This window comes from Larus michahellis, chromosome 12 (genome assembly GCF_964199755.1).
Source record: "Larus michahellis chromosome 12, bLarMic1.1, whole genome shotgun sequence".
In the NCBI taxonomy this organism is placed as follows: domain Eukaryota; kingdom Metazoa; phylum Chordata; class Aves; order Charadriiformes; family Laridae; genus Larus; species Larus michahellis.
Genome location: NC_133907.1, coordinates 5,132,804 through 5,150,253, shown reverse-complemented (window position 1 = coordinate 5,150,253; position 17,450 = coordinate 5,132,804). Strand labels below are relative to the sequence as shown.

Genomic DNA, 17,450 nt, shown 5'->3' with positions numbered 1-17,450 from the left:
CTGCTTCACCCCAAGCCACAGCCTCCTGCCAGCTGCACCGAGGACACCAGCAGGAAAAAAAAGCCCCTGAATACCTTTCAGTGGCAACTTTAACAGAATTTAGGTGTTACAAATACTGTGGCCCAGAGAAAAGGAGCTGCGGGAGGAATGAAATAACCCTGCTGATGGCCACTGGGTGCTTCCGTCCCTTTGGTCACAGGGAAAAGGCTTGCTATGGCAGTGGACACGGAGCTTAATGCTTTTCTAACAAGCATTGAGGAAGAACCAGGGGCAGGGGAAAGGCAAGGGAAGGGGATGGGGATGAAGGAGGACATGGGGATGGGGAAGGGGATGAAGGAGAGGGGGATGGAGAACGGGAAGGAGAAGGGGAAAAAGAAAAAGAAGGGGATGAAGAAGGGAGGGTCGGGCAGATCCCAACCCGCAGTCTGCCGCACGGTGTCGGCGGGCAGAGACCCCTCGGCGAGGCCGGTCCCTCCCGCTGTGTGAATAAACATTAAATTCCTCCGTGGAGGAACCCCCCCATTCACCCCCCGCGGCGGCCTGAGCCCCCGGCCAGGCCCTCGAAGGAGGCGGGCCCAGGCCCAGCGCGGGGATCGGGGGCCCTCTAGTGAGGGGCGGCCCGATCCCGCCCCAGCCTGCCCAGCACGGCGCCCAGCTCCGCACAGCGGGCCCGGCCCGGCCTTTGGGGCCTTGCCCGGGGCGGCACCTCCGTGGGCCAGGCCCGGCCCGGCCGCGCCTGCTCGGTGCTGCGGCGGCCATGGCGGGGCTGGAGCCGCTCTACGCCTGGGCGCGAGCAGCCATCTCCCGCCCGCAGGACGCGCTGATCTGCGGCGTCCACTGGGAGCTGGTCCGGCACGGCTACCGCTGCCTCGGCGCTGGCGACCAGGTACGGGCCGGGCTGGGCCCCGCTGGGCTCCGCCGCCGCGGAGGCCGTATAGGCCGCGGCCAAGCCCCGGCCTTTCCTAGCGCCGCTCGCCGCCGCCGCTCGGCCGAGCCCGAGGCCCGCTGCCGTGGGGTGGGGGAGCCATGTGGCGCCAGGGGTTTCGGAGGCACCCGGGGCAGTGCGGTGTCTGAGGAGTCTCAGTGCTGCTGGGGGGGTCCGGAGCAGGGATCTGCGGTGGTGGGTCTGCAGGGGACCCGGTGCTGGGGTTGGGGGGGTGTCAGTGCTTGGGGTCAGTGTGATAGCAGGAATGGGGCCGGTGCAGTGCTGGGGGGATCCTGGTGCTGGGGAGGGGGGATACCTTCCCAAAAGGTGGGTGTCCAGTGTAGTGTTGGGGGGAAATGTGGTGCCAGGGAGTCCCCGTGCTGGGAGCCTGGTGTGGTGCTGGGGTCTGTTGTGAGGATGCCTGGTGTGGGGCTGGGGGGCAATGGTGGGGGTGCCAGGGCACTGTCTTGGGAGAGAAACCCCCCAGTACTAGAGGAGGGGACAGTGTGGGACAGTCCCCCCTGGCAGCACCACTGTGGGGCTGGGAGAAACAGGACGATAGCCTTCCGTCCTGCCGCAGACAGCTCTGTCCTGTGCTGGGGAGCTGAGGTGCCAGGCAGGGAAGAGCATCATCCCTCAGTCTGGGTCTTTGTTGCCTTCTCCATCTAAGTAAAGGGTGGTTGCGTTCCTCCTGTTCCAGCGCAGGGACCTTGTGAGAGACTGTCAGGCAGGCAGGGCCTGCCCGTAGAAAATAACCCCCTCCTCCTGCAGTTGAAACGTGGAAGGCACTGAGAGATCCTCACTAGGAGACCTAGATCCCCTCCCAGGTCTCTGCGCAGACATATTCTGTGGCATGCTGGGTTCATGGGCAGGTCTCAGCAGCATCTCTGTCCTACTGTAGCCAGGTCCTGATGAAAGGAAGTCGGAGCTGCTGCCCACCGGCTGGGAAGCCAACAAGGAGGTGTATACGCTGCGCTACAAGTCCACAGATGATGCCCGTGAGCTGCTGCTGAAGGCCATCATGGTGGAAGACAGTATGATCCTCAACGTCATGGTGAGCACCCAGGCTGGTCCCTGCGAGTTTGGGGTCCTTCAGGTGCGGCGGCTGCTGCCACACAAAATGTGCAGAGAACAGCAGGGCCCATTTCTTAAATTTTTGCTGTTACTTGTTCTACCTTGCAGGGATGTTTGTCCCTTGGGATGGGGCAGGGGGTGTTAGGGGCTGCAGACCTGCCTGCGCAACAGATATGACCCAGCGTGAAGCTCGTCAAACACCAGCTGCATTGGAGCAGCGATGCAGTTTGCCTTGCACACTCTGGCCCAGGAGCTGCCTCTTTTGTGTGCCCTTCCCAGCTTAGGATTTATCTGTAGATCTCTTCTGTTCTCCACAAGCACCTGGCCAGACTGGTTTTGCTCAGTCTCTCAACCTTTGCAGCCTGGATTGGGAGAATGGGCAGGGAGAACCTCGCTGTACACTGGAGTTTGTTTTTCCTGGGGATTCGGGCACAGCAGAGGGACAAGTGATCCCGTTTCTTGTGTCCCAAGCCTCCAGGCCCCTGGCTGTGATTGCACTTGCTCCTTCTCTCATTCCCTGCGCTGCCAGGCTACTCACTCTGTGTCTCACCTGTCTTTTGCCAGGATCGCAGTTCTAAGAAGGTGGCAGATGTGACCTTGGCGGTGGCCGACTATATCAACCCGGAGCACCTGGACGATTTCCACATGTAATCTCAGTCTCCTGGCACTTTCTGTGGGAGAAAATGTCCCACTGGCATGGGGAAGTGGGGCAGAGACCAAGTTAGGAGGAGACTGGGGGACTTTCCTCCCCAGTACAAACCCCAAGGGCAGCCAGCCAGCCCTGAAATGCAGCCAGAGCTCCTTCCTCTGCACTGCTGGCAGGCAAGAGAGATTTAAGGGATAGTGGGACCATGGGTCAGAGCCCAAGGGAGAGCCACCCACCTGGGAACGGGCTGGGGCAGCCCAGCACTTTTCTTTCCAGAGCACTGCTTGCCTGTCTCTGTTGGGTGGACACCACCCAGCGGTGCTACAGCTTCAGCTGTGGACTGGACACCCTGTAGCCTTGCTAAAGACCAGTGCCATGTGCTGTGGTTTCCTCCATTGCAAACTGGTCGGGTTGTGGCCACGGCACAAGGGATTTCCCTGGGTTGGGTGGCACCTCTGCCCTCTCAAACAGGGTCAAGGCTTTGGTGCCACTGAGTGCTGTTACCCTTTCCTGTCCCCTCTGTGCTGCCTTCTGGGGGCATGTTTTGTGCCAGGGATGCTTTGGACTTGTCCGTCCCCTCACCACTCCTCTCGCAGCCTGTCCAGCACTCGCACTCAGATGTTCTGGCCTCCCCAGCCCACCACCTTGCCTCTCCTCCCTGCAGGGTGTACAAGAACACTGAGGAGCTGAGGACAAGGATTGCTTCAGGCATCATCGCTCCACTCGGTGGCCCCACAGAAAAGGCCAAAAAGGAGCCCGAGGCTGAGAAGAAGGATGCTGACTTGCCCCGGGATTACGACCCCCTCAGGGTCCCTCCCCGGCAGCCAGCAGGCACAAGAGCACCATCCTGGTGAGTAAAGAGTGGGTGGCTGCTGACGGTCGTCCGTTAGAAGGAATGTGGTCCTGGCACAGCTCTCTCAACTTCACCTCTGGTCCCTGTCTGTGCTATGGGGAGCAAAGGGCATCCAAACCCTTCTCAGCCAGTCTCAGCCTCGTTGGCCACGTGCTTGGGTTTGATTTAAGTTGCCTGCTGAGGGATGGCCTGTTCTGGAGCTGTGTGTTGGTATGACCCTCCTTTGGCATTGCCTGGGGGTGTAGCTGGAGACCTGCAGAGCCAGGAGGGAGAGGGCAAGCATGCAGGGCTGGGGGAAGGGTGAAGGGTGGAAGGAGGGAGACCCTGCTCTGTGCTGGTTGAAGGACCATCAGGGCTCCGTGTCTGGCAGAGCAGGGACAGCAGTGGGAAGGATGGTGCCGGTGTGGGACCAAGCAGCCTCCGGGAGGGACGTCAGAGCGCTGGGTGTCAGATTGAGCTGTGGGGTCTGTGTTCAGGGGAGAGAGCGTGTGGTGGGTGCACCTTGGCACAGAGCTGTGGCTGCCTCTAAACCTCCTGCCTGCTGTGGCCAGTAGAGCTGCCCTCCCAGGACGGTGCACCCAGCCAGGGCTTGGGGCCAGCCCAGGAGGTGCAGGCTTGGTGGAGGGGAACAGAGACCTCTTCTCCTTGCTCTACTGACCCTGCTTTCCCTTTGAAACCCTTTGCTGGCAAAGCAGGGGAGAGAGGACACATGGCACCCACTTCACTGTCCCTCCCTGGCCCCCTCGCGCTCAGCCATCCCTTATATGCGGCGGGTGGGCTCCCCCCTCTGTCCCCACACAAGTTGTAATCCCCTTTGACTGGAAGTCAGAGACGCTATAGTGGCTCTGCCTTCTCTTGGGAACTGGCCGTGGCTTCTGCCTTGCGTGTCACCTCTTGCTTCTTTAACCTCACTGCTGTCTGCTGGTGCTCAGGGTGCGCGATGCTCCTCGGGGAGGCCTGGTCAGACAGGCTGGAGCTGGGCACAGCTTTGAAACCATGTTATTGGCACATACTATTGGCAAGGAGATGTGACGGCTGGCTGCAGGCTCACTGCCCGACTGTCCTCGCACTCCTGGAAGCAAGACTGTCATTGTGTCTCCAACTGAGACACACTGAAGAGCCTGGCATTACCTGACACTGTTCAGGGAGCCCCTGGCATGGAACTCCCAGTGTCCACAGACAGCTCCAGCCTGGAGCAGCGGGAACAGCGGGGACCCCTTCATCTCAGCGAGCTTCCCGCAAGCCTGCCACGCACACCGGTGCGTCCACAACCAGCTGCACCCTGAAGCAGGGAATGCTGCATCCTGGGCATGGGGTGATTCCCGACACCAGCCTGCTCACACAGGGTCCTGCAGGCTCCAGGGCCCTTTGGGTGCTGCAGGGCTTGCTGTGGGACAGCACCCATGAGCACGGCTGTCGGCACTGTCCTGCCTGCTTGCTTGCTTCTGTTCACTCCACACAGCCACGCTCCGCTTCACTGAATGTCTCTCTGTACTCTGTGTTTCAGGCCTTCCCCCTTGAGTCCCTTCGCTGTTGGTGGGGAAGACCTGGACCCGTTTGGGTGAGTATGGCTGTGAGAGGTTGTGCTTTGCTTGCCCGGGGACCATCCCCTGCTCTGCCCTTGGGATGTGTGGAGGGTGGCTGGGGACCTTCTCTGGAACAGCTGGAGTCCGCCTGGCTCAGGCGTCCAGCAAAGTGTCTCTAAGTGCGGACGGCAATGGGACAGTTGCGCAGTGCAAATTGCAAGGGACCCATTGACAGTTGCTAATCCTCAATATGGTTCTAATATCGTAATAAGATCCCGTCTCTTGCATAGATGATAGGTTGCAATCTGCGTCTGTTTAATAATCAGCTTGTATTCATTTAACATGCAGTAATTCCTTCAGTAAATCAAAGCTGAATACATCGTTAAGTGAATGTAAGCCTCTAATTTAAAATGTTACCAGCTGCCGTGTCTACAGCCTAGCAGTCTGGAGAAGGGAAGGCTTAAAGCCGAGTCCACAGATTCTGGAGGCCCAGTTGTGAGCCTCCCGGCTGTCTGAAGGACTTGAGAGAAAGCCTGGGTAAAAGCAGGGCTGTCTGGGGGACTGATCTTCACAGATATGTCTCTGAGTCTTTGGTTTGGTTGGGCAAGGAGAACCTGTCATTTTACATTCCAGTTAAAAGCACATAGTCAGACAAAAGACAGCTCTTGGAGTCATTGCAGAGCGTCCTGTGGCCCATGGGAGTCCTCTTTGGAACCACTCTCCTGTGGGGATCACATTTTTTCCCCTCTTGCAAGACTTAGTTCTCCATGGGTTTGGCTAGAAAAGGGCCCACTAAAAACATCCTGCCTGGCTGGAAGGAGAGGCCTGGAGCCTGGGTGGCTGGAAGGAAACTTGATATCACGAGGAGAGGGGGTTCATTTGGTGGGGGGACCCCGTTTCTCTTGCTACCTCCAGTCCTTCATCAGAAGTTTCTCTGTAAACGAAAAAAAGAAGATTGTAAATGGAAGCATATTTGTATGCTGACACCTGCCAGTGCTGGGGCTGGAGACCCAGACTCCCAGGCATATGCTCGTGGGGCCTGGCTGTCCTGGGGCACTTTGGGCAGCCGGCCTGGCGTAATGGAACTCATTAGCGCTGTTGTTAATGACTTGTATGATGGCAGCGGTGTCCAGAGGCTCCAGCCGAGTTTGCACAAAGCCGACCATGAGGAATGGCACTCACAGCGTGGGGCAGCTCCGAGGAGCCGCCGTGGTCAGCAAATGACTTCCAGGCAGTTCTTTGGAAAGGCTGGCGGGAGCCCCGGCTGCATCCGTGAGCTCTTGCAACACTGTGCAGGGCAGGATGTGCTGCTCGCCCAGGAGAGCAGAGAGCAGGGGTGGGAATACAAACCGTCAGCGAGGGCTAGCGGGTCCATCGCTTCCCCCAGGGACAGTCAGCGGCCCACCGGGACTTAGCAGCCATTGCTGATGCCCTAAATGGCTCCTTGCAGGAACTGGGGGAAGAGGGAAGCTGCCTCTCCGTTATTCTGTGTCTCTTTTGGCATTGCCTCTGGGGAAGGCAGGCGGGCGAGGGCTGTTTCTTCCCTGTGCATGTCTCCAGATAGGCTTTGGGGTACACTGGCATGATGGTGCCCCGTGCCTAGGTGTTTGCTGGTGCCCTGGCTTGGGCATGTGCTTTGCAGCAGTGAGACTCCCACCTTAGCATGATGATGAGCCGTGATTCGCATCCTGCTCCTGACCTTGTGTTGTGGCGTAGTGCAGGCAGGTCTGCAGGCCGTGATAACCCCGGGCAGGAGCAGGGTGTGATGCATTCGGGTTCCCTCCTGTTGCAGACAGCAGCCTCCATGGGACGAGAATCAGATGCGCCTCAGCACTCTTATACATGCACACGTACACGCATGAAGCACTCTCTTACTGCCATGGGCTCACCTCCCTGGCTTGTCAAGGCCAGTGTTGCAGATAGGTTAGGTTAGGGTTGGGTTAGGGGTGCTTGCCCTCCCACAGGCTGTGTGACAACTTAATCCCACATTCCCGTGCTCAGCATTCCTGCAGCAGAGGTCTGGCACAGGGACGCGCTTTACTCCTCTCTCACCAGTGCCAGTCTCATCTCCTTCTCTGTCTTTCCACTCCCCAGAGGTCGGAGTGGGGGAATGATCGTGGATCCTCTCCGGTCTGGCTTCCCACAGCCTGGCATTGACCCGTCGTCAGGTATCCCAGGCCGGCTTCCCCCAGGAGCAGTTCCACCAGGCGCTAGATTCGACCCCTTTGGCCCATTAGGGGCTGGCAGACCTGGGTAGGTATTTGGCTGTGCCTGGTATCCCCACCCTGCTCTCCGGGCTGCCCTTGAATCTCCTGGCTGGTCCCTGTTGCTGTGGGACTGATCTCTCACTCCTGGTTTTGACTCTGCTCTGAATTTCTTTCCAGGCCAGATCCTGACCACCTTCCCCCTCCAGGCTATGATGACATGTTCATGTGAGGAGTCACCACATGGCTTCTCACGGCTGAGGCCAGAGCAGTCTCCTGGGAAGGAGGGGCGCTTTCCCCTCTTCACACCCCATTCGGTGGACTTCGATCTTTTCAGCAGTGTTTTTTTTCTCCTCGCTCGGGGCCACCTTCCTGTGTCAGACCAGCTATAAAGGTTTCCCTGTGTGCAGAACAGAAGAGGAGGCAGTAGGTCCGTTTCTTTCCGTGCTCCTCTGAGGGTGCCTGGCCATTTGGACCCAGCTGAAGTGGTCCTGTCCGGGGTGCGTCCTGGTGCTCCAAGAAAAGCCCAGGTGCCGTGGGGTTTCCTCTGCTTCTCTGGGGTGGCACCGCTTTCACTGCTGGGGTTACACAAGCAGTCGATGCTGAGGAGGGAGCTGGCTTCTTGCCACTCCTGTGCTGGGGAGCTGCAATAGCCTGGCCGAAGGCAGCAGCCGGAGCAGGCTCCCCATGGAGAGATGCTCTTGCTCTTTATCCAAGTGAAGAGTTGATCAACGTGAAGGGCTAGAAGGCCCATCCCACGGGGTGTCCATGGGCAGACCCCCCGGCAGTGGTTGAGATGGGCTTCCGCATGGCCGTGCCCACTGGCTTCCAAGAGCACTAACAGCAATGCCTTTTAGCGTGCATGAGAAGAGAAATATATTGAATTCCTGGCCTCACCTTGCCCCCTCTCTTCCCCACAGCTGTTGTCCTTCATTCCTGGGGTACACGTGAAGCGCCACAGGCAGCATGGCGAAGGCTGCCCACTGGGCACCACGCGGGGCTGGGGTAGGAGGGAGGGTGCTCCTCCTGGACCTCCTGGACCAGCCAAGTCTAGCGTTGGCTCTCCAGGCACGACGGAGCTGAGTCCAGCACTGAACTGGGAGCCTTCTGGAGATGTGCATGGGGGGCTTGCTCGGGTGTGGGATTTGCTTTGCAGAAGGGGTTTATAGGAACATGTTTCCCTACTGTCAGTCCTCTTGCACAAGGCTGGTGTGGCTCTGCCTGGCTGAACGCTGCCAAATGGCTCGGGGAGGACGCGTGAGGTCTGTGTGGCTCAGCCTCCGGAGCTTTCTGGAAACCCCCTCCCTTCCCTGCAGCTCCCCCCATGTCAGTTAATTTTTGGGCTGTCCTCTCAGGGGTTCATACTATTTTTTCTTCTCATGGTTTGATTTCTTGGAAGGACGTTCATGAGATTGAAATAAAAACCTGACAACAGTGTTGCGTTGGTTCTTGCTGGGGGTGGCCCCCGCTGCTCCGCAGCCGCAGCCCCCTTCTCCCCACCATGAGAAGGGAAGCCCCAAAGGTGCCCTTGGGCTCCCTTGACGGGAGCTCTGCCTGGGCTCCCAGGGGCAGAGGATTCACGCTGGGAACCCGCTTTGTACCTTGCCTTGAGCAGCAGCGCTTTTACGAGATGATGTGACTGTATTAAGAAAATTAAGTGGAGAACAGCCTGGCCTTGGCTCTGGCTGCGCTCCTTGTGGTAATTGGCTCTCCGGGGTATTGAATGCTGTCGGTACGCTGCATGCAGCCTTGCTGGCATAAATAAAAAGGGGGAAGTGATCCCCCCTGTCTATCTCCTTTCCCCAAAGGCTTTTTCCTTTTAAAACCCCTTTGCCTACAAACGCAGCTAATAAAGCTGAGTTACAGCATGTGCAACCCCAGGGCTGCACGGAGGTGGGAGCGGGGAGGACCGGCCATAGAAATTCAACACTGGGGGTAGCTGGAGCATCCCTGGCATCTCCGCAGGGCTCTTGTGTGGACTCGCGTGTTGGCAAGAGCTGATGTGAGCCCGGACCTGGTGGGAATGTGCCTGCTGCACGTCCCTGAGGCCTTTGGTGGGCAGTCCCACCCGCAGGCGCACAGAAGGGCAGTGGGCCATGCAGTGGCCGGAGCAGGCAGCGGCTGTGCTTGCAGCATGGGTGGGATGGGGAGAGACCAAGCGCTCCATGAGGCCATCGCTCCCGCTTGTCCCCTCCGGCTCCTGGGGCAGCCTGAGCCCATCCACAGCTTTGCTGCAGGAGAAAGGAGCCCCAGACCTCGCTGCGTGGGGTTGAGGGTGCCATGGGGAGAGGAAACAGCTTTGCCCTTATCAGAGAGGCCCCTCTCTGCGGGAGGCGGCTGCTTTCTGTGCCTGAATTAATCATGTTCTGCAACCTTTCAGGAGGGAGAGACGCAGCCGGCTTTGATGGGGCTAATTAAAGCAAGCCAGCGCCGGGAGAGGCTGCGGCGGGTCCTGATAAACAATCTTTTGTCTGCAGCATTCAACCCCAGCGAGTCCATCGTGCTGTGCAGCTGGGGGAGCAGGTGGGAAAGGAGAGGGGTTTCAAAGAGGGCAAGTGGCCGGCATTGAGCCTTGCTCACTGCAGGCCCGTGCCTGAGCCTGGGGGCTCCTGGGGATGTGCCGTCTGCTCTGCGGAGAGGATGGGTAAAAGGAGGTGAGGATGCTCCTCTCCGGGAGGGCAGGAAACCGTCCCGGTGACTGGCTCAGCTCTCTCCAAAGGGCGGCTGTGGAGCTGCCCAGAGTGTGGCAGAGGTGGCTCCGGGGACCAGCGATCCTGAGCGCATTCTTCACTCCATCCGCAGGGCTGGGGGCCGGGCACAGACCCCATTCCCCGAGCCCGTCCCTGCTGTGGTCTCATACTATGCTGAGCATCGTGGCTGCAAGGGCCGGGTCTCCCACCAGCAGGAGGGACAGTCCAGGTCCCCATCTGCGTGTCCCCATCCCTGGCACGGCTGCTGCTAATGTAGGTGATGGAAAGCATTACCATGCAAGGGAGCACATCAAGCCACGCACCTCGAGTTAATTTTATGGGGAAGCCGTGAAGAGCGGCTGGGGCTGGCGTGTGCGGTCTTGGCACAGGCACGGCCCTCCCTCCTCCCGCAGCAATAGTGAGGCGCATCCACATCACGTTTGAAGAAAGACGTTGGATTATTGGTAATGGCTTGAGATCCCCGGAGAGTCCTTCAGGCCATCTGCCAGCCCGCCCAGCCCAGCGGCACCTGCCCCACGCGCTCCCAAAGGCAGCTAATTACCCTGCAGACGATGCTCCGTCCCTGGGATCCCACGTGTCCCGTGCACGGCGCGAGGGAGGAACCGGTGTATATGGCACAGACGGGAAAACAAAGCAGCTCCTGTTATATGGGACTGGGAAAGGCGTGCTGGGCTGTTCCCTTTGCTCACCCCTGGCACAAACGGAGACACCCCCAAAGCCCTGGAGCTGGGGGAGCGGAGGTGTCTGTGCTGAGCGAGGAGACAAGGATGTGCTGCCTGCCACCTGCCTGCCCTTGCACCCTACTCCATCGCCTGGTGTGGTGGCATTGCCGGAGGGGAACCAGCCTCGTGCCCTGCCCAGTGACTCTTGCTGCAGCCGCACTGCCCATCCCCGTGGTGTCGGGGCGACCTGCCTGGGGTGCAGCCATGCAAAGCACGAGGCAGCTGCCGTTGTCCTTGGCTTTGCAGGAAGGCAGCGAGGCCAGGGCTGGTGTCTGCTGCCTGCTGAGCGGCCCTCGGTGGCCCCTGCGGCAGGACCCCTCCCCTCGTCGCTGCGCATGGCATCACCCGCTCCTCCCAGTGCCCATCCCGCACCTCCCACCTCCTCCAGCACAACTGGCTTCTCCCACAGACTCTGTAAAGGAGCCAGAAATGGCACGTAGGGGTGAAATGCTCTCCCATCCAGCTGTTTTTTCTGCACCTCCAGGGGACAGGGGGAACTTCTTCTGGGGTACCTCAAAGCCGCCTCTGGCCCACCCACCAGCACCTAATTGCCATGGGTGGGCATCGACCGTCATCCTGCCCAGGCTGCACAGCATCAGCCCCCCCTTTCCCAGCCAGATTTTTCTCACCAGCCTGGAATATTTTCGATTCCTTCCTAAATACACCATCGTCAGCGATGAACGGCCAGGCCAATGCAGGGAGGAAGCGTGGGGCAGCTGGCTGTGGCAGGGGGCAGCATGGCTCTGGGGCTACTGGTAGCTCCATGTCCCCCCGCTGCAGCCCCCCTCCACCTCAGCCCAAGGGGTCTCTGTATGAAATCACTTCCCAGTCCTGGAGCTCTTGGTGGGGAACCTTCTTTAATGGCTTCCTTGATGCAATTCATTCACCTTAAATATATATATATTTCAATTGAGAGGCTTTCCCCCCAGTCCTGCAGGTCCTCAAGGGACAGCCCAGCAACACGCTGACATAGCAATGATGGCCCCTTCTCGTAGAGCCTCTCGAGCATCCGCATGCTCTAATCCATGGGAGCATTTCTCATGCTCACACAAAGCAGGTGCTCAGCAGCAGTAACCTCCCAACAGGCTCAGCCTTTCATCCTAGAAAGACCCCTTCCACCGTATTTAGCAAAAAAAAAAAAATGAATGAGGATGATTTCTCCCTCTAATGGGCCTATTTTCTAATTCAGGCTTGCAGGGCCAGCACTGAGAGTTGCAGGAGGGACTTCTGCCTTCCCCAGGGCGGTTGTCTTGTGAACACCTACAGCTCCTCTGGCAGAGAGCCTTCCTCCCCTTCCTCCCACGCTGGGGCTGCCCCTGCCCCTGGGATAAGCCCCTCAGTGACAGCCGCGATGGCACTTGCCCCCCCTGCCCTGCTTGGGCCCTTCATTTGGCCCCACAGGTTCTGCTCACGGCCGTTTGCCCCAGGGCCGTGGGGAGAGACGATGCCTGTTCGGGGTACAGCGGAGCACAGACACCCATTTCGCCCCAAGTGTGTTTTCATCCCAGGGAAAGATGCCTGGGCTGTGTCTGTGAGGCCATTTGAGGTTATTTCCCAGGACCCTACAATAAATACGGAGTGCGGATGGATGATGCGGTGACAGAGGGAGAGACACGTGGCCCTTTGCAGCAACAGAAGGAATCAGCTCCGAAGCGTTAGAAAACGCTGGGTGGAGGATGCCGTCCCCAGCATCCAAGGGGGACACTGGAAGCCCTGAAATAAAACCCGACCCAGGCAACCACATCGTGTGTAAAAATTACTTTCCTCTTGTTTCAGGCTGTCTGGAGAGATTTGCCTCCACTTGCAAACATTTGAAGTGAGTAGTTTATGGGATGGATTAAAAACTGGTGGCAGTTTATGACAAACACCACCTTTTGTGGGTCTGTATTTTCCTATGGGATAATTATTTCCCTTTCTCAGCATCCTGCTCAGACCAATTTTTCTTTCCACAGAACATTGTGCTTTAATGATGCTTCATGTTTAATTCCCAAGATGCAATTTTACCTTCACGCCGCAGACAATGGCCCTCGCGATCGGCACAGAGGCTCACGCGCGGGCACCCTGGCAGGCAGAGCTGCTTGTCTAACACGGGAACAGAAGAACCACATCATTCCATGGCATTGGGAATTGTCCTCTTTCCTCCGGACAGAGCACCATGATTTTTGAGGAGGCGGTTCCAGGGTTGCTGGTGGGAGCGGGATGCTTGGCACGGTGTGGGTGTGTGTCCCAGCCTTCATCCCGCTCTCCAGAGTGGGGCTGGTGGGGTGCAAGGGCTGGGGGGTGGCGGGGGGCTGGACCCCGCCGTACAGACGGTGGTCGTGGTCGCTGTCTCCTCTTCTGCCCAGAGCAGTGCAAGCGCCAACTCTACGCCACAGAGTTCTACAAGAAACTATTGCTAAAAAAGGTCACTGATGGCAGAAAATGAGAAGCTCTATCCCAAAGAGGAGCAGCCGGTCCCAGCTGCCGGGAAGGAGCCGGATGCAGTGGGGACCTTGGCCTTGTGTCCAACCCAGGCTGCAACAGGCCATGGCATGGAAATCCCATGGGTGTCCCGCAGGAGCTGTTGCCGTGATGCTGGCAGGCAGGACCCCGTCCAGGAAGGAGCCAGGGAGGCGAACGGAGCATCCGAAGGCCACCCAGCCCTGGTGCTGGTGGTGGGAAACAGCCTGGCAGAGCCCATGCAGTCCAGCAGGGCATCCCTAAACCACATTGCTGCGGTGCTGGACGGACCCCCATCCAAGAAAGGTCCCGGGAGACGAAGAAGGTGGCTGAAGTCTATTGGGTTGGTGCGGGTGAAGCCTCACCAGATGGCATCGGTGTCGGGGTGTGGTGAGAGGAGCCCCGCTTCTGCCGGCGGTGAGGGGTCCCCAAGGCAGCACGGGGTCCTCGGGGCATGCGGGGCTAGGAGCCTGACGCCTCGGGGGGCTGGGGCGGGGGGCTGAGCTGGCTCTCCAGCAGCGCCCGCGTCCCCTCGGCCGACACCCTCCTCATCCTCAGCCTCACCGAGCCGTAGGTGCCGCCGGTGCGGCGGGCGGCCCGGGCGCGGCGACGGGCGGCGGCGGCGGCCAGCAACAGGGCGGCGAGAAGCAGCCCCCCCAGGGCCAGCAACGCCAACCCGGCCACGGTGCAGCGGTCGAGGCGGGCGCGGAGCCGAGCCGCCCGAGCCTCCAGCCGCTCCATCTGCCGCGCCGGTACCGCCGGGTCGGGACGCGCCGCCCGCGGCACGGCCCCCGCCAGCACCACCAGCGCCGCGCCGCTCAGAGCACAGCCCAGCGCCAGCGCCAGCCCCGGGCCAGCGCCGGGACCCGCCGGGCCGCCCCCGCCCGCCGCCGCCGCCGCCGCCTCGTCCGGGCTCCGCAGCTCCGCCGCCCGCGGGGACGCCATGGAGCCGCCGCCGCCCTGCGCGGCCAGAGGTGAGCGGCGGAACCGCACCGGGATGCTACCTTCCCCCGCAGCCGACCCCCCGCACCGGGATGCTCCCCCTCCACGGATCAGACCCCCCGCACCGGGATGCTCCCCCTCCCCGCAGCCGACCCCCCGCACCGGGATGCCAAGCCCACTCCCCAGGTCCCCGAACCGGATTGCTCCTCCCCCCGGGATCCCGCTTACCCGAACCGGGCTGCCCCCGGAACCGGGTTCCCGCACCGGGCTGTCCCCCACCTCCCCGGAGCCGGGTCCCAGAACCGGGCTGGCCTCCGGACCCGGGTGGCCGCACCGGGCTGCTTCCCTTCCCTGCACCCGGCACCTGCCTCCCCGAACCGCGCTGACCCCCCCGCCCGCGGCTCTCCCCCTCCCCGAACCGGGCTCCCACCGTGCGACCTACCTCCCCGAACCGGGCTGAACCCGCCCCCCCCCGCCCCGGGGTCCCGTGTCCCTGTGACCCCGCCGGACTGTCCCTCCCGGACCCGCTTCCCCCGCCGGGCTCTGCGCTCCCGTCCCCCCCCCGGGGCGCACCCCGCCTCCCCGTTTCCCGCACCCAGCCGCTCCCCGCCCGCTGCCCCCGGTCTCCGCACCGGGCTGGGGCCCCGGTCCCCACACCGGGTTCTGCTCCCGCTTCTCCGCTCTCTCCTCTGTCTGCCCGCCCCGCCGGTGCCCGCCCCACCGAGGTGCCCCCCGCGCCGGGATGCCTACCCGCGCCGCGTCCCCGGCTCCCCGGGCCGGGGCCGGTGCCGGTGCGGCGGGCGGGGCGGGCGGTGGGTGCCCCGAGCTGCCGGCCCCGCGGGCGCACACAGCCGCTGCACGCACACGTACACACGTACACACACACACCGGGCTGTCCCGGGGGGCACACACACACACACACACGCGCGCCCGGTTGCACACCGGCACCGTCTGTGCACGCCCCGCCTGCAATAGGGACCCCCGCCCCGTGCATCCCCCGGGAGCACCGGGACCCTCTGTGGGGACCCCGGGGGGGGGCTGCGTGGGGAGGGGCGCAGGTGGAGAGGACAGAGCGGCACGGTGGGTTTTGCAGAGGGGAGAGCGTGGGTCATGGCCGGGTGGCTGGGCACCCCACGACCGGCTGTCCCCATTGGGGGCTGGGGACATCCCTGCACCCCCCCAGCCCTGAAGGCAGCAGGGAGAGCTCCATCCCCGCCGGCTGCCTGCCGAGAGCCCTGCGAGGGCCAATCCTGCCCCCAGATCCCCAGGGAAACATTCCGGGCTTGACCTGGGTTTGGGTCAGACACGAGATGCTCCAGCCTGGGACAGAAGAGCCCATGGCAGTGCTCGCTGCCTGCTGCCATTCCCCCAGCTGAGCTGGTCCCCACAGTCCCACCACGGTCCCACAGAGCTCCCCCCCTGCACCCCCGCCTCTCGCCGTGCTATTTATTCCATTTTTCACAGAGCACTTGTGTTAGTGCCCGCGCTCCGCTTCTCGCTGACCTGAAACTGGATCCAGGCCTGAGCCCCAGCAGTGACCTGCTGGCAGCAGCACGCTTTTAGCTCGTTTGTTAATGAGACGTGTGCTATTTCCGCATTTGGAGCGGTGCCTGGAGATGGGGTTGCGGACGTAAATCCTGAGCGATAGCGGGTGGGCTGCTGAAAGCTGCCGGGAAGATTTGTCCGTCACATTGACATTCCCTTCAGCACATTCACATGCCTCCAGCATCTTCACAAGCCTCACCCGTGATTGTGCTAGATGATGCGCCGATGCCGGTGCTGGCTGAGCCCGCAGCCCCAGGGCTGCAGGGATGCGTGGCCGGTGCCCTGAGCCCCCCCACTACCCTGCATCCTTGTCCCCCTGCCCCAGCAAAGTCCTTCTGCAGCTGCGCTGGGCTCCACGCGACCCACGGTGCCAGGGCATTTTCCTGCGTGGGGACAGCAGATGGGCGTCTCCTACCACCCGTTTCATGACACAGGCAGGGACGTTCTTTGAAGTCTTTGTCAAATACAGCTAAAACTGAGCAGAAAGTGTCAAAACTGATCGGAAGGTGCATTTGTATTTTCGGAGGGAGGCAGGCTGAGGGCTGGGCAGGCTCAGCACCCACCCAGGCACTGGCAGCGTCCCGGCAGGGACAGCTTGGCTCGTGCCACTGCTGCTCAGCAGGTTAATGATGGGTGACATTATCCTTCCTTGGACCTCTCTCTCATTAAACTCTCCAGTTTCTACTAAAAATTCACCTCTGCATATTTTTTAGCCATTTTCTCACTTTTTAAAGAAAATTTTCCTCCAAGGTGCCCTGGGAAGGTTTTCTGTCTATTTTAATTACTCGTTTAGCTCAGCAAAATGGGTTTGCAGGTTGCCCACTGCGATGCACTCACGTTGCGGCCGATGCTGACCGGGACCCTCGTGGGTCATGTGGCACTACTCGAAAAGGGACTGACCCACCACACCTCCGGTCCCCGAACTGCAGCAGGGCTGAAGGTCGCAGGGTGGGCTGGGGTCTCCCACCACCTTTTGCCGCGTCAGGGGTGGGAATGCACGTGATGTTATTATTTTTTAAGTTTGCAGTGGAGGTTGCGCGTGCTGCGACCCACCCGCTCGCTGCTCCTGTCTCCTTTCGTTGCGCTGTGTCGAAACACAGAGGCTTCCCAGCACAGCATCCCCGGGGACGCATCCAGAAGTGGGCCGAAAAAGAAGCAGAATTAAAAATAAATGTAAGTGCATCCTGACATGTTAACCACATTTAGAGAGGCTTTAGTACCAACCCACTCCGCGGGAAGGCAGAAGATGCTTGGAGACAAGTAGGTCACGGGACACAGATTGTCCCGAATCAGCAGGAAAAGATGGATCTGGAGCAGGCGGGCACATCCCTGCAAACAGACGGGCAGGCAGGAGCGGGGCTGGGAGGAAAACACACCAGCACCAGGGACCGCTGCCTGTCGCATGGCCAAATTTCCTGGGAAAAACAGAAACGCTGCTGGTCTGCTCCTGAGCAGAGCCATGGTCCAGCCCTCTGTTTCGGAGCACCCAATCCCTGCTGGGTGATGATGCACCCAGAGATGCTCAGGGTGTGGAGGCTGGGACCCCCGCGGGGCTGGGGGGTTGGGGGGGGAAGCAGAGCTGCCTGTGCCGTGGCTCCTGCCTGCCTTCATACACGGACAGGGATGAGCCCGTGGAGGCAGCCGATGGGGTGGTTGGGTCCTTGCCATGCTCTGCCATGGGGTCAGGGTTCTGTGCCACCCAGGGGAGCTGCTCCTGCACCCCAAACCCGCAGAGATGCTCGAGAGGACACCTGGAATGGATGGGGTGGAGGGAGGCATCCTGCACGCGTCGCTGCTTTCCCCGGGCTGCCCCTGCGTCCCACTGCCTTTGCTGGGTGGGAGCTGGGAGATGGCCTCAGGTCC

At 60.8% G+C, this 17,450-nt stretch overlaps 2 protein-coding genes across 3 annotated transcripts; one reads left to right on the top strand and one right to left on the bottom strand.

Annotated features, from left to right (window-relative positions):
* The first annotated feature begins 562 nt into the window (after nucleotides 1–562).
* On the top strand, nucleotides 563–8,662 carry PSMF1 (proteasome inhibitor subunit 1). 2 transcript variants are annotated; one of them, XR_012589641.1, is made up of 8 exons: nucleotides 595–886; nucleotides 1,827–1,979; nucleotides 2,564–2,646; nucleotides 3,310–3,495; nucleotides 5,006–5,059; nucleotides 7,119–7,277; nucleotides 7,409–7,658; nucleotides 8,149–8,662. XR_012589641.1 is itself a non-coding variant. In XM_074605263.1 (7 exons), the coding sequence occupies exons 1-7, from the start codon at nucleotides 758–760 to the stop codon at nucleotides 7,458–7,460; spliced, it is 816 nt and encodes a 271-aa protein (XP_074461364.1). In that variant the 5' UTR covers nucleotides 563–757; the 3' UTR covers nucleotides 7,461–8,662. The 2 variants fall into 2 exon arrangements, 1 of the variants encoding a protein (XP_074461364.1); XM_074605263.1 differs by having other exon boundaries at nucleotides 563–886; nucleotides 7,409–8,662.
* Nucleotides 8,663–11,377: 2,715 nt separating this feature from the next.
* On the bottom strand, nucleotides 11,378–15,037 carry TMEM74B (transmembrane protein 74B). The gene is made up of 2 exons (XM_074605344.1): nucleotides 14,793–15,037; nucleotides 11,378–14,060 (listed from the first exon to the last, which is right to left on the bottom strand). Exon 2 carries the CDS (start codon nucleotides 14,043–14,045, stop codon nucleotides 13,563–13,565), a length of 483 nt encoding a protein of 160 aa, XP_074461445.1. The 5' UTR covers nucleotides 14,046–14,060; nucleotides 14,793–15,037; the 3' UTR covers nucleotides 11,378–13,562.
* Between the last annotated feature and the right edge of the window lie 2,413 nt (nucleotides 15,038–17,450).

What these genes read in the sequence shown, in the direction of transcription:
- PSMF1 (XM_074605263.1), top strand. Translation starts at nt 758, where the DNA reads ATGGCGGGGCTGGAGCCGCTCTACGCCTGGGCGCGAGCAGCCATCTCC. An exon ending in GCCTCGGCGCTGGCGACCAG is followed by an intron (nt 887 to 1,826) that starts GTACGGGCCGGG and finishes GTCCTACTGTAG; the next exon opens with CCAGGTCCTGATGAAAGGAA. An exon ending in TTAGGGGCTGGCAGACCTGG is followed by an intron (nt 7,278 to 7,408) that starts GTAGGTATTTGG and finishes ATTTCTTTCCAG; the next exon opens with GCCAGATCCTGACCACCTTC.
- TMEM74B (XM_074605344.1), bottom strand. Translation starts at nt 14,045, where the DNA reads ATGGCGTCCCCGCGGGCGGCGGAGCTGCGGAGCCCGGACGAGGCGGCG.